This window comes from Panthera leo, chromosome A3 (assembly GCF_018350215.1).
Source record: "Panthera leo isolate Ple1 chromosome A3, P.leo_Ple1_pat1.1, whole genome shotgun sequence".
Classification (NCBI taxonomy): Eukaryota; Metazoa; Chordata; class Mammalia; order Carnivora; family Felidae; genus Panthera; species Panthera leo.
In genome coordinates this window covers 38,727,842-38,742,354 of record NC_056681.1, presented here as the reverse complement: position 1 = coordinate 38,742,354, position 14,513 = coordinate 38,727,842, and the positions used below count along the sequence as shown (strand labels likewise).

At 36.9% G+C, this 14,513-nt stretch overlaps 1 protein-coding gene across 10 annotated transcripts in view; it reads left to right on the top strand.

Moving 5' to 3' along the window:
- Nucleotides 1–14,513, top strand: part of TASP1 (taspase 1) — a 341,560-nt gene that overhangs the window by 215,087 nt on the left and 111,960 nt on the right. For 5 of the 10 annotated variants that reach the window (XM_042931627.1, XM_042931625.1, XM_042931628.1 and 2 more), the window contains one exon: nucleotides 301–411. In XM_042931627.1, coding sequence (XP_042787561.1) covers nucleotides 301–411 — 111 coding nt within the window. Of the gene's footprint in view, nucleotides 1–300; nucleotides 412–7,402; nucleotides 7,485–14,513 lie in introns of those variants that run through there. The other 5 variants (XM_042931624.1, XM_042931623.1, XM_042931631.1 and 2 more) reach the window with 2 other exon arrangements.

Genomic DNA, 14,513 nt, shown 5'->3' with positions numbered 1-14,513 from the left:
TTTCCTGTATTTGTGTTTTGGTCCTTTAATCTGGTAGTGTTTCCAATTCCCTTCTGACTACTGTAATGCACACTCCACCCCCACTCAAGTCTTCTTGGCGACATCTGGGATAGTCTTTGCCAAATGGCCCCCATTTGGGCATAAGCCTGCCTTTGCCATCAAGCCTATACAAGGTTCGAACAATGGTGATTGTCAGAAAATGGGCATTCACACCACATTTTTGTTCTTGTAATAAAATGAAAATTGAAAATGAAAAAAGCAAAATTCACTGAAAAATGACCATTTGCCATTTCTGCCTAGGTTCGCCTTTCCTGGCCAGCGAAGATGGCGTGCTTGGAGGAGTCATTGTTCTCCGAACTTGCAGATGTTCTGCAGAGTCTGACTCCTCCCAAGATAAGCAGACACTTCTAGGTAAGCTGGACATACACCTTATGGCATGTCTTTCTTTTTCAATTTTTCAAGACACAGAAAGATTTTTTCCTTAATAAGTTATGGGAAGGCCGGAATGCTCCCTTGGTATCTAAACATGTCTATCCTACTAATCTTTTAGCATAGGTAAACATGTAAAAGATGAATATTCATTTTTAAGTGTATGCTTACAGCATATTTCAAACGGGCTTAGAACCTAGGACCTTCACTAAAGCCCAATATTAAGAACATTGGACCATGTATTTGTTCCCTGCCTTATTCCACAAAGCATTTGAGATGACCCATAACAACATACACAGTAACAAACATAGAAGAAGCTTCTTCCTCTTCCCCTCCCAAAAAGGAATCAGAACCATGTGAAGAGCTACTGGCCTAGGAGTCGGTTCTGGCTCCATTGCTTATTAGCTATGACGCCTTTGTATATGGGTCTTACTGTTCTGTGCCACTTCCTCTTCTGTAAAATAAGGACATCTGCCCTGCCCTCCTTGTAAAATTGTGGTGAAGAAGGGTCAAATGAGTGTTTTGCAGATTTGCAGATGTCCATCCAGATGTGTGGTTTTGTGTCTAGCCAAATGTAGTAGTGGGGTTAAAAAGCAGCCAGTCTTCCATTTGCCAAGGCACAAAACTGTGGGGCTGCCTCTGCCCACAGGGGTGCCTTTTTCATTCATTCATACAGAGGGGACGTTTTTTAAAACTCCATAAAGGTGCCACAGAAGTTAGGAGGGGGTCTTATATGTTTTTTTTTTTTTAATTGACTTTTTAATTACCTATATATACATTCCGAAAAGTACACAAGTTATAATTGCAACTACTTGATGAATTATTATAAACCGAACCCACCCATACAACCAGCAGACAGATATAGTAGAACTTTACCACGACCCCAAAATCTCCCTGGCAATCACCTCCATTCTTTGCCTCTCCAGAGTTAGCCACTATGCCGATTTTAAAACCATGATTAGCTTTGCTTGGGTTTATATTTTACATAAATGGAATCATGGAATATGTACTATATGTATCTGATGTGTTCAGTCAGCATTAAGCCTGTTATATTTATCCATGTTACATGTGGCAGTAGTTTGTTCATTTTCGTTACTGTATGGTATTCCATTATACAGACATACTACTGTGCATTTATCTGTTCTTTCCTAAGTATTTTTTTAGTATAAGTGTTACAGATCATCCACAGGAACTGTGGTAGTTAAACCCTTTGTATAAATTTTCTTACGGAAAGTGTGGGTGCTGCCTGATCTATATTGTATGGTTGTTGTGAATTGATATAGTACAAGTTGAGTCTGTAAATTAGAAAATCAAGCATTTCATATGACTTTGAGAAAAGTATTTTTTTCTAGGAGCCCAAAGAGCTTTCGTAAAATTTCTCCCCTAATTACTCAAAGAGAAAAAAAAAATGGACTTTGGTCTCTGACTACTAACCTCATCGTTTTGTTTTGTTTTGTTTTGTTTTGTTTTGTTTTGTTTTGTTTTGTTTTTGGTATTCCCTTTCTCTTTCCACGCACTATATTTGGTACCCAGGTTGCTCCCAGGAAATGTATTTTTAAATGGCTGTCTTTTGTTAAAACAAGTCAAATTAGTCAATTGCTTCTTTGGTATCTTTAATCATTGGTGAATCTTTTGAATAAATCTTCCATAGTTAGATAGAAGGGAATTTGCTTTTAAAATATATAAGAGGAAGGGGCACCTGGGTAGCTTAGTTGCTTAAACATCCAACTCTTGGTTTCATTTCAGGTCATGATCTCAGTTCATGAGTTCGAGCCCTGCATCAGGCTCCACACTGATAGTGGGGAGCCTGCTTGGGATTCTTTCTCTCCCTCTCTCGCTCTGCCCCTCCTGTGCTCATGCTCTCTCTCTCTTTCAAAGTAAATTAAAAAAAAAAAATATATATATATATATATATATATATGTATATGTGTGTGTGTGTGTATATATATATACATACATATATATATATATATACACATACATATATATATATATATATATATATATATATACACACACACACACATATATATATATATATATATATATACACATACATATATATGATGTACATGGGCCTTCCATAAAAACTCAGAACAACCCGGCTCAGTTGGTTAAGCGTCCGACTTTGGCTCAGGTCATGATCTCATAGTTCAAGGGTTCGAGCCCTGCATTGGGCCATGTATTGACAGCCCAGAGCCTGGAGCCTGCTTCAGAGTCTATGTCTCCCTCACTCTCTGCCCCTTCCCCGTTTGCACTCTGTCTCTCTCTCTGTCTCTCTCTTTCTCAAAAATAATAAGCATTTAAAAAAAAAAAACTCAGAATAACCCTTAGTACTGGGGACCAAGGGACTAGTTATTAAAACTGTTTCATAGACTATTCCTAGGATGGACTATCAGTTCTTTACTGAGCCTAGATTCTTGCCCTTTAGAGTTAATCCTGAAAATTGTAAGGTTGTCCTTTCCTTTTTGGTGGTAGAGTATAGAAAAGCATATATATAGAAAAGTCATGGAATTCCAGCTCATTTTAAATAGTTTTTATCACCAATGTAGTAATTTGTAAACTGATTCCTACTCTCTGTCTCAAGAAGAATGAGATGCAAAGTGTGAATTTCTAAAATAAGTGAAATCTTACCATTTGTTAAAAATAACTAGAGTGATTGATGTTTATAAAGTTTACCTAAAACCTGGTGAACATAGGTTAGTATAAACTTATAGATTATACCAAATCCATGGATTTTTACATTTGTTTGCTTCAAAAGAGTCATGTACGTTCAGTACAGATAAGAAAGCAAATCTAGTATAGAAATATAGGAAAGGAGATGTGAAAGTCACCTTGGCCACCCCAGTCCCAGAGTCACCAGTCTCTGGTTCTGGATATTCTTTTTTTTTTTTTTTTTTTTTAATGTTTATTTATTTTTGAGAGAGAGAGAGACAGAGTGCGAGTGGGGGAGGGTGGAGAGAGAGGGAGACACAGAATCTAAAGCAGGTTCCAGGCTCTGAGCTGTCAGCACAGAGCCCAATGCAGGGCTCAAACCCACAGACCTTGAGATCATGACCTGAGCTGAAGTCAGACACTTAACTGACTGAGACACCCAGGTGCCTCATGGTTCTGGTTATTCTTGTAGGAAACACCTTCACTCTATAGGATATGCTCATATTTCTATTTCTTGGTTAGTCAGTAGTGTGTGACTTCTTTTTAGGAAAAAAAAATTAAGAATGTAGCTCATACCACTTTCCACTTCCCTTTCCTCCTGGCTTTTGATAGATTTCTACTCTAACTTGAAATCATAAGTTTTAATTTTATTGCAACTGTAACATTGTTTCTTGATTTATTTCTTGATTCCTCAACTTTATACAATTTCTATCAACCATATCTCACCCCCCTTTGACTATGTAAGTTCAGGAAAGTTCTTGTGCTCTTCTTTTCTCCTCCTTCCCCACTCCAACTCTCACCTCAATCCCTAGCAATAATGTCATAGTTATTACCATCCATATTCTGTCCTATATCTAACTTGTCTTCTACACTTTGATTGGAGGTTCTGAACAGTGACAATTAGTAACCAGTATAGACAGTATCAAGATTTTATAAATATTATTCACTGCAGATCCCAGTAGTGGAAGACTGGATCCATAAGAAGTATCTGTCATAAACCTCTGCCTGTAAAGGGAGAATATTTAAAATATCAAGGTCAAGTGAATTCTTCCATGCTATACCCCATCAGTTGCTCCAAAGCAGGCCACAATTTAATTTGCCTCATCTTTGGACCATAACTTCTCATTTACTGCCTTATAGAACTCTCATGAGACTATAACTTTATAAACTTATGCTTCCTAATACTTAGTAATACCTAGTAACCAGGAGAGCTCAGAAGTCTTTCTTTTCTACAATCCAAATAAAATAATTCCCAAAATTAAAAAAAAACACTTGATTGCTGTATATTGTTCATTTTTTATCTGAAGAATAGTATAAGCAAAATAGTCTCTAACTTAAGCTTTTTCTGTGCCCACTCTCTTTTCTGAAAATCGTAAATAGTGTTTCCATTACACCACAAGAGCAGTTTCAATCAAACGCTATTGTCATTTGGTGGAGTTTCCAGAAATCCATTACTGAACCTTTCCTCTTGACAAATACATCAGTTACAAGAGCCCCAGTGGGCCACTTCAGGGCATGGGATGACTCAAATATAGGGCACTTTCCAGGTTTATCCTCTGTTTACTGGTTTATTAATAGAATTGGCTAATCTCAGGTATGAAGGAATGTTAAAAATCCTCTTGTGTGACCTTGTTACATATGCTTTGTCCATAAACTGTTTGCAAGAAGTGGAGCTTAATTCCTCTCTTGGGACTCTTCTTCTAAGGCTTAAGAATATGGCAGTGTGATAGAGTGTGACTTCTGAGGCTAGATCAAAAAAGGCATTGTGGGGGTGCCTGGGTGGCTCAGTCTGTTAAGCATCCTACTTTGGCTCAGGTCATGATCTCACTGTTTCCGAGTTCAAGCCTCACATCCGTGCTGACAGCTCAGAGCCTGGAGCCTGTTTCAGATTCTGTGTGTGTGTGTTTTTCCCTCTCTCTCTCTCTCTGTCTCTCTCTCTGCTTCTCCCTTGCTCGTATCTGTCTCTCTCTCTCAAAAATAAACATTAAAAAAATTTTTTTAAAGGCATTGTGACATCCTCCTTGCTTTCTCTATTGGATCACTCACTCTCAGAAGGACCAACTGTCATGTTGTATGAAAACTCAGGCAGCACTAGAGAGGGGTCCATGTGGCAAAAAACTGAGCCCTCCTTCCAGTAACCAGCAAGGCATTGGGACTTCTTGCCAATAGCCTCAGCTCTGAGCGAACTTTCAGGTAACTGCAACCATGAGGGAGAATATGAATCTCTGAGCAAGAATCACCCAACAAAGCCACTCCTGAATTCCTCACCCACAGAAACTGAGATAATAAATGTTTGTTGTTTTAAACCACTACATTTTGGTGTGATTTATGCCAACACAGATAACTAACAAACCTTTTAAACCCTCTCACTGCCAAAGGGGCCTCTAGTTTGTCTAAATAGTTATAACAAATCAAGGTGCTCTGTTGCATCTTTAGGCAGCTCATTCTAAAATATTGCATCAGTGGATCCTGGTTTTCTTCTTTGACATCCTCTGGGACAAATGAAATCAGTGCCTTCCCTAGCTTGCAGTCCCTAGTCACTCTTTTCCAGACTGTCTCCTTACCCACCCCACCTCTATTCGTCTCCCATCTCCATATTGTCACCAGACTTTGCTCTCGATAATACATCTGTAGCTGGTCCAGAGAACCTAACTGTGGGCTCAGAAATGGGCAGTCAGGAGAGAAGCAGGCTGCCATGAAGAAAGGGCAAAAATGAGAACTAGACCTAATTGTGGCTTGGAGAGACTAATCCTAGGATCAGGGGAATAGTGGTCAAAAGAAGAGCCACTAAAGTATATGTAATTCGTTTACTCTATGTCTAAGCTAAATGTTTAATAACTTTCTCTGTGTGTTAAAATAAAGACAAAACCTGTATCTGTTACTATCACTCACTCCCTACTTTTCAGTTCTTCCCTGAGAACACATATATACTCCTGCCTCTGCTGGTCATTTCCCTAGAAGACAGACAAGAACTACTGAACTGGATGGGAAAGTCCTCCTCTGATCTAACCCCAGAACATGCTTTCATTGTTGTTTCCAATTAGTCCTTCCCTCTACACATCCTCAATGCCCCAAGTTCTTGCCACTCCAGATTGGTTGGTCGTCTTCCAAAGGGTCCTGTTTTTCCCCAGTAACCTTCATGTGCTTTTACCTGTGCTTGGGATGCCTTGGGCCAATTACATTCCTTCTTTTAAGACCCAGGACAGATGTGAATATTCTTGGAATCCTTTGGAAATCCTTTCCCCAGGTGATTTGTTCCTTCCTTGTGTGTGTGTGTGTGTGTGTGTGTGTGTGCATTTTTTTTTTTTTTTTTGCAACATGCATTTGGCATCCCTTGCAACACTTGCCGTGACACATCCTAGACATGTGTTAAAGTGTCTGTCCCTCCCTCTAGGCTCACACCTCTTAAGCTTTTTTCTGAGCCCAAATATTTGACAGGAATAGATCACAGATTTTTGAGTGCCAGTGACTCACATGGAGGATCCAGGGGTTTAAAATACCTTTCCAAGCACTAGAAGCTTCAGCTGCCTCTGAGAATCACACCACCAGATTGTGAATCATTTGAGGGCAATGACTGTGTCCTATCCAACCTTATACCCACCCACCATAGTAGCTTCTAACTATTAGGTGAACGAGTTAAGTGCCAAGTGGAATTTCTCTATTGATTCTTTAACAGAAATGCTAAAAGAAATTGACACTCTTCCAGAAAAATGAAATGTCATATAAGGTATATTCACGTGCTCTAAAAACAAACAAACAAACAAACAAACAAACAATATGGCTTGGAAATGTTGGATAATGACGAGTGTTTGGGAACAAGTTTTGGAGACAGTTTAAATGGATCGCAGGAGACAGCCTCTGCAAACAGCCTTGCAAAATGACAATTTGGATGTGAATGTGTTTGCAACACCCATCTCTCCACCTCCCACCTCCCAGATCATGAGATGCTGACAAATCTCAGCCTACAAATCACTGTTTTAACGTAAAGCAAATGCTTGTCCCTGGAGTGAAACAACTGAAAAGAATTAATTTTTCTCTCTGCTTTTAGAGAGAAAAAAACCAATAACAACAATATATATTTTACCTGCTAAAGTACAATTACATGTGCTTTCCAGGCCTGTACAAAAGTGCTTTATTGAGGCTGCTATATATAGTATGGTTAATAATTGTGTAAACAAAGTCATCTCAAACCTCCCAGTGGAAAGAAATGAGTCCTTTTCTGTTTTAAACTTGTGATTTGATACAAGTAATTAGAGTCTATGCAAATATATGGCATAAACAGCCATCTCTCTATATGAGTTCATTTCTTTCCTTGTAGCTTGCCTTTACTGTGTTGGTGGGAGCCTCACAGACCTTGTGAAGTTCAAGGGTCCCTGCTTGAGAATGGTTACTAAGAAGCAGTGAGTATGGGGATCAATGAGAAACAGCCTCCATATATTTAAGGAAAATCTTAAGCAATTCAGGATAGGAGGCATAGGGGCTCTTAGGGGCTGTGTGTTCAGCCAGTGGCCTCTGTGCTGCTGTTGGGAGTCCTTTATCCAAAATAAATTTGAGGCACACAGTTCAGCCAGAGGCTGATCATCTGATGAACACATATGGTAATTGTTACTCCCCCATTAAGTTACCCTCACCTTACTCAGAGAATGACTCCAGGTTCCTTGCTATCCAGGCATATGTTCATTATGCTGATAATTAAGTGGTGTACACGATATTGCTTATAATTGTCCAGCTACCCCTTTTTCCCGTTTTTCATCTTAACTATGAAATGTTTCATATATTTTTAAAAGAATGTAATAAATTTGTGAGTTATAAAGGATAATAATAAAATGAACACCTGTGAACCCACCACCCAGCCTAAGAAATAGCCCATAACCCGTATTTTTGAAGCCCCCATGTGGGCCTGACTTTATATAAATGGTATGTACATGATTTTTCTATGTGAGAAGTTTTGCAATTTCTTACATAATTACTTCAAAGAATAATGAATCCTTCTATCATTTTCGACTTAGCTCTATCAAATTAAACTGTTCTTCACTTGCCAGTTAGAGCTTAAATGTGGCATTCCCTTCCCCCCTTCTTAGAACAAGCAAAGTTCTTTATCAAGTACTCTTCTTGTCACTGTTACCAAAACATGCTATGGTTTAAGAATAAAAAATGTTAGATTGAGTTGATGCTTCCTGGAACATTAAAAAGATAAAAGGTCATTTTACTGTAAGTTAAAATTCCAAACTGCCTTTTGGTTTTACTGGCATTAAAAATTTGGCGAGCACACACAAACACATGCACTTCAAAGGAGCTTCATTCTTGGGGCCCCGGCAGTATCACTTATTTCCATTTCATGGCACATGCCACCATGAGCACTTACGAGGAGGCATTCTGTTGGGCTCACATGATCATAAAAATAACTCCTCAAGAGAAGGCAAATTAGCTATTAGGCTGGTAGTGGAAAAGAGGTAGTGCTGGATGCTTGTCTGACGTTAATAACTTGTCTTAGAAATATAACTAAAACTGTCTGTAAAGAGGGTCCAGTGTCATGGTTGGAAACTGCTTTCTTTTCTTTTTATTTAATTTCCAGTTAGTTAACATACAGTATAATATTAGTTTCAGGTGTACAATACAGTGATTCAGTACTTCCATACAACATCCTGGGAGGTGGGTGGAAAATTATTTCTTTAGTGCCTCAGCAATGCTTTGGAATTATTATATCTTCATTATAGTCTTGATAGAGGCTGACATTTTGGTTCTTATTTAGGGATCAGATGGAAATAAGCAAATTAAGTAGTTGTTTTTAAATGCAAAGTAAATAAGCAGACATGATATTTAAACTTTTTAATAACTGAGTTGCATTAATCTATTGATGTAGTGCTCTGAGATTTATATTTTTCAGAATTAGTTGTCATTTTTAAGACAAAAATGTTGATTACAAATGGATATAATCTGCTTTGTTTGCCTTATAAAAGAACATTTTTTTCCTTTAAATATCACTAACTGTAGTTTTTTAAAAAATTATTTGTTTTGAGAGAGAGAGAGAGTGAGCAAGTGGGTAGGGCCAGAGAAAGGGAGTGAGAGAATCCCAACCAGGCTCTATGTTGTCAATGCAGAGCCTGATGTGGGGTTCAGTCTCAGGAACTGTGAGATGGTGACCTGAGTTGAAATCAAGAGTTGGACGCTTAACTGACTGAGCTACCCAGGCGTCCCATCACTAATGTACTTAAAAAAAAGAAAAAAATTAGAAATAGAGGTTTATCTGTAATTTTTTTCCTCCATCCTGAGAACTATAGTTCTAGCTGTAATCAAACCATGTAGGTTTTTTTTTTTTGTTTTTTTGGTTTTTTTTGGCTACAAAATTTTCCATCTGATATAAATAATATAAAGATTTATGAATAGAATTCTAGTGGTTATGTAACTCTTATTACCGTGGTTCTCCTAAAACTCTCAGAAAAACATTTTGACAAATTTTATAGTCCATTTTCATCTGCTCAAAAGGAGATAGAGATTACTCCTATATGAAATAAATCCTAAAAAAATATTTGTTGAATGGATGAAATCATGTTTCAGTAAAACTTGTGTCACTGAATGCTTTCCTGTTCATCAGAGAACTTCTAGGTTCCATCCAGTGGTCCCTATTTCCGGAAGTTTCTAATACAATAAAATGATAAAGGAAGAGAGCTGAATTGTCCTTTGAGGCTTGTATTTGACCCACATCCCCTTCCTCCTTTTCAGTCATCATGCTTCTTTAGTATTGAACCAATCAGGGTGAGCCTTGGGAAGAGAGAATAGTTATTTTCTTGGCTTAGTATAGCCAAGGTTCTATAGAACCCATTCTTTTTAATACAGTTCAGTGGTTAAAGTTTTTTAGGGAGGCAAGCCAGCTCAAAACCACTTAATGGCCACAGGGGGACACACAAGATGAATCTTAAGGATTCCATGTCAGGACAGTAAAGCATCCCTGTGTGAGCCCCATACTGGGTTATAAAGAAACTAACAACCAGGGGGAAAAATCTACAGAGACAATAGGAGGCTGTTCCATTTATGGTTCCTCACTCTTCCCATTTTAAAAATGAATTTGTCTTTATTCAGCAAGCTATAACTTAAAGCACTGTGTAGAACGTCTAAGGGGAAGACATTCCACCTAAGTCTAAAGAGCAGCAGCTGACTTGGCAACTGCCTAGCCCAAGACAGTTCTGATGTTAAAGTTCTGTTTTCCTTGCAAGAAAGTCTGGGATGTGAAGCCAGGCAGAGGAGTTTTAAATGGGTGCGGGAGCCAGTGCAGATGGGGGTTGTTAACAACAATTGAAGAACAACAACTTTTTTTTAGAGGGATGGCTAAGAGCTTCTCTCTGGTCAGAAAAGAGAATCTGTTTGGATAGAGAAAACTTGCTTGCACCCCTGGTAAAGAAATTTTATTTGACTTAATTTAAACAGAATGACCTGTGAATCATTTGAAAGAGAAAGAGGTATCATGGGGGGAACATCTTACAAGGGATGGCTTGTAGCTCTAATGTTAACCAGTAAAGGTGGTGATTTAAATGTCCCCAGGAGTCAAAGCCTTACATAGGGACTAAAGGCTGTCTCATATAGTGGAGGGACACTATGACTAAAGTAGAACCACTCTTGGGCATTATACTGTGGGTGAGTTTCTTTATTCCAAACCATTAAATGCAACTTTCCAGAAAGGCTAACCTCTAAGATTATGTGCGAATCCATTCTGGATGTCCCTATAATACCATTAACCTGTCATTCATGAGGAGCACATGCACAGCACATCCTACCTAACACATTCTCTGGCACTGCAACAGGATCAGTAGTGTTGGCCTTTTTTTCATATCATACTTATGTGATGTGATATGATGTGATGTGAAGTCAGCTGGTAGAGAAGAAACTTGCCAAATCCTTTGACCATTTTTCACATGTTAAACCCATTCAGGAATTTATTTCAGCATGGCTTTGGTTCTTAAAGTTTTCTGATGGAGATCTTTTCATGGTCTGGTCATTTTCAGTAGCTTCACAATCCCTGTGCTTTGGCTTTCTACAAAACAATAGGCTTTTCAGATTAGTAGTTTAAGTGCAGTCACCAGCCACTACCAAAGCAACATGGCTTTTTCACAGGCTCAGGCATTGCACTCCAGGCTATTCATTTACCTTGTATGCTGCTTGAGTTCATGATTCTCTACATGGAATAATTACACGTGGAAAAATCCCATTACTATAATATAACATCTGCCTGGTTTGCTGTGTGATTATTAGAATTATTTCTTAATACTCTTACCATAAACTTCCATTTTAAGTTTATGAAATAATTTCAATTATAGTCCTTAAAAACAAGAAACAAATTATAGACTTCTAGATATCACTCATGATAAGAAATACTACTGTTCTATTATTTTTTTTCCCTATGTAACTCTATCTTTTGCCAGGTTTTAATTATAAATTAAGAGTTAATTAGACAGTTTTAAAAGTTTGTGAGATAAACTGGCCTGAGACAAATAAATGTTTTGTATTCATTTTTAAAAACTTATAGAAGTTTTGCAATTTTTAAATTTCTATTGGGAATAAATTTTTGTTCATTTTGATTGTTCTTTAAACATAACAGATTTTGCCCTAATTATATGTGCCCAGTGTAAATTTATGTAGGGACTTATTCATGGCCTTTCATAAGATTTGATTATATTTTAGGTAGTCATGAGACATAAAACAATTTGATAGCATTAGATCAGTTTCATATCATAATAAAGCATTCTCATGAAGGACAATTGAAAATTTATGGTATTATTACATCAAATTTCAGAAGTTCAGAATGTCATAATCTATAGAAGAAATTAATTCTTAGATAATATAGATTGATAGGATAATTAAGATTTTTAGGGAGGTGTGGAGAGAAAACTAGGGTAGCAATACTTACATAGAACAAAATAGACCTTAAAACAAACACTGTAACAGAGACAAAGACACTATATAATCATTAAGGGGACAATCCAAGAAGGTAGAACAATTGTAAATATTTATGCATCCACATAGGAGCACTCAAATACTTAAAGCAGTTAATAACAAACATGAACTAATCAATAATAGTACAATACTAGTAGGGGACTTTAACACCCCACTTACATCAATGAACAGATCATCCGAATAGAAAATCAACAAGGAAACAGTGGCTTTGAATGATATATTGGACCAGATGGATTTAACAGATATGTTCAGAATGTTCCTTCCTAAAACAGCAGAATACATATTCTTTTCAAGTGCATATAGAACATTCTCCAGAAAGATCATATGTTAGCCCACAAAACAAATCTCAACATACTCAAAGAAATCAAAGTCATTTCATGCATTTCTTCTGACCACAATGCTATGAAACTAGAAAACCATAAGAAAAAATCTGAAAAGAGAACAAATACATGGAGGTTAAATAACATACTACTAAACAATAAATGGGTCAACCAACAAATCAAAGAGGAAATCAAAATGAAATTAAATGAAAATGAAAACACACAGTCCAAAACATTTGAGATGCAGCAAAAACTGTTCTAAGAGGGAAGGTTTTAGCAATACAGGTCTACCTTAAGAAACAAGAAAAACCTCAAATAAACAACCTAACCCTTACACATAAAGGCGTTAGAAAAAGACGAACAATTGAAATCCCAAACCAAAAGAATGAAGTAAATAATAAAGTTAGAGCAGAAATAAGAAAAATATATGAACTAAAAAATAATAGAACATATCAATGAAACCAGGAGCTGCTTCTTTGAAAATATCAACAAAATTGATAAACCATTAGCCAGACTCATCAAAAAAGAGAGAGGACTCAAAATCAGAAATTAAAGAGGAGAAATAACAAATGATAGTACAGAAATACAAAGGATTGTAAGAGAATATGAGGAAAAGTTATATGCCAATAAATTGGACAATTTGGAAGAAATAGATAAATTCCTAGAAACATATAAACTACCAACATTGAATCAGGAGAAATACAAAATTATATAAATAATCAGCAGTGAAATTAATCAGTAGTCAAAAAAATCATCACAAACAAAAGTCTAAGACCAGATGGCTTCACAGGCAAATTATAACAAATATTTAAAGAAGCATTAATACCTATTCTTTTCAACATGAATAGACACTTTCCCAATGAAGACATCCAGATGGCTAACAGGAAAAGATGTACAACATCACTCATCACCAAGGAAATACAAATCAAAACCACGATGAGATACCACCTCACACCTGTCAGAATGGCTAAAATTAACAACACAAGAAACAACAGGTGTTGGCAAAGATACGGAGAAAGAGGAAACTCTCTTGCACTGTTGGTAGGAATGCAAACTGGTGTAGCCACTCTGAAGAACAGTATGGAGGTTCCTCAAAAAACTACAAATAAAACTACCCTAGATCCAGCAATTCCATTACTATGTATTTACCCAGAGGATACAAAAAATATGGATATGAAGGGGTACCTGAATCCTAATGTTTATAGCAGCATTATCAACAAGCAGCAGACTATGGAGAGAACCCAAATGTGCATTGACTGATAAATGGATAAAGAAGATGTGGTATATATAAATGATGGAATAGTACTCAGCCATCAAAAAGAATGAAATCTTGCCATTTGCAACAACCTGGATGGAGCTAGAATGTATTATGCTAAGTGAGATAAGTCAAGCAGAAAGGGAAATACCATATGATTTCACTCATGTAGAATTTAAGAAACAAGACAGATAATCATATGGGAAGGGGAGGAAAAAAACAAGAAGAGAAGGAAACAAATCACAAGAAACTCTTGATGATAGAGAATAAACTGAGCGTTGATGGAGGGAGGTGAGTGGGGGATGAGCTAGATAGGTGATGGATATTAAGGAAGGCCCTTTTGATGAGCACTGGGTGCTGTATGTAATGATGAATCACTGAATTCTACTCCTGAAACCAATATTGCACTGTATTTTGCCTAAAATTTAATTTAAAAAAAGTATTCTCAAACGATTCCAAAAAATGAAAAAGGAAAACTTCCAAATTTATTCTATGAGGCCTGCATTACCTGATACCAAAAGCAGATAAAAACACTACCAAAAAAGAGAAATGCAGGCCAATATCTTTGATGAACATAGATGCAAAAACTTCTCAATAAAATACTAGCATATTGAATACAAAACTACATTTTAAAAAGTTATTCACCATGATCAAGTGGAATTTATTCCCAGGATGCAAGCATTGTTCAGTTTTCACAAATCAATGTGATATATCACATCAACAAGAGAATGGATAAAAAGCATATGGTCATTTTGATAGATTCAGAGAAAACACTTGACAAAATACAACATCAATTCATGATAAAAATCCTTAACAAAGTAAGTTTAGAGGGAACATTCCTCAACATAATAAAGGCCATATATGAGAAACCCACAGCTAACATCCTACTCGATGAAAAACTTAAA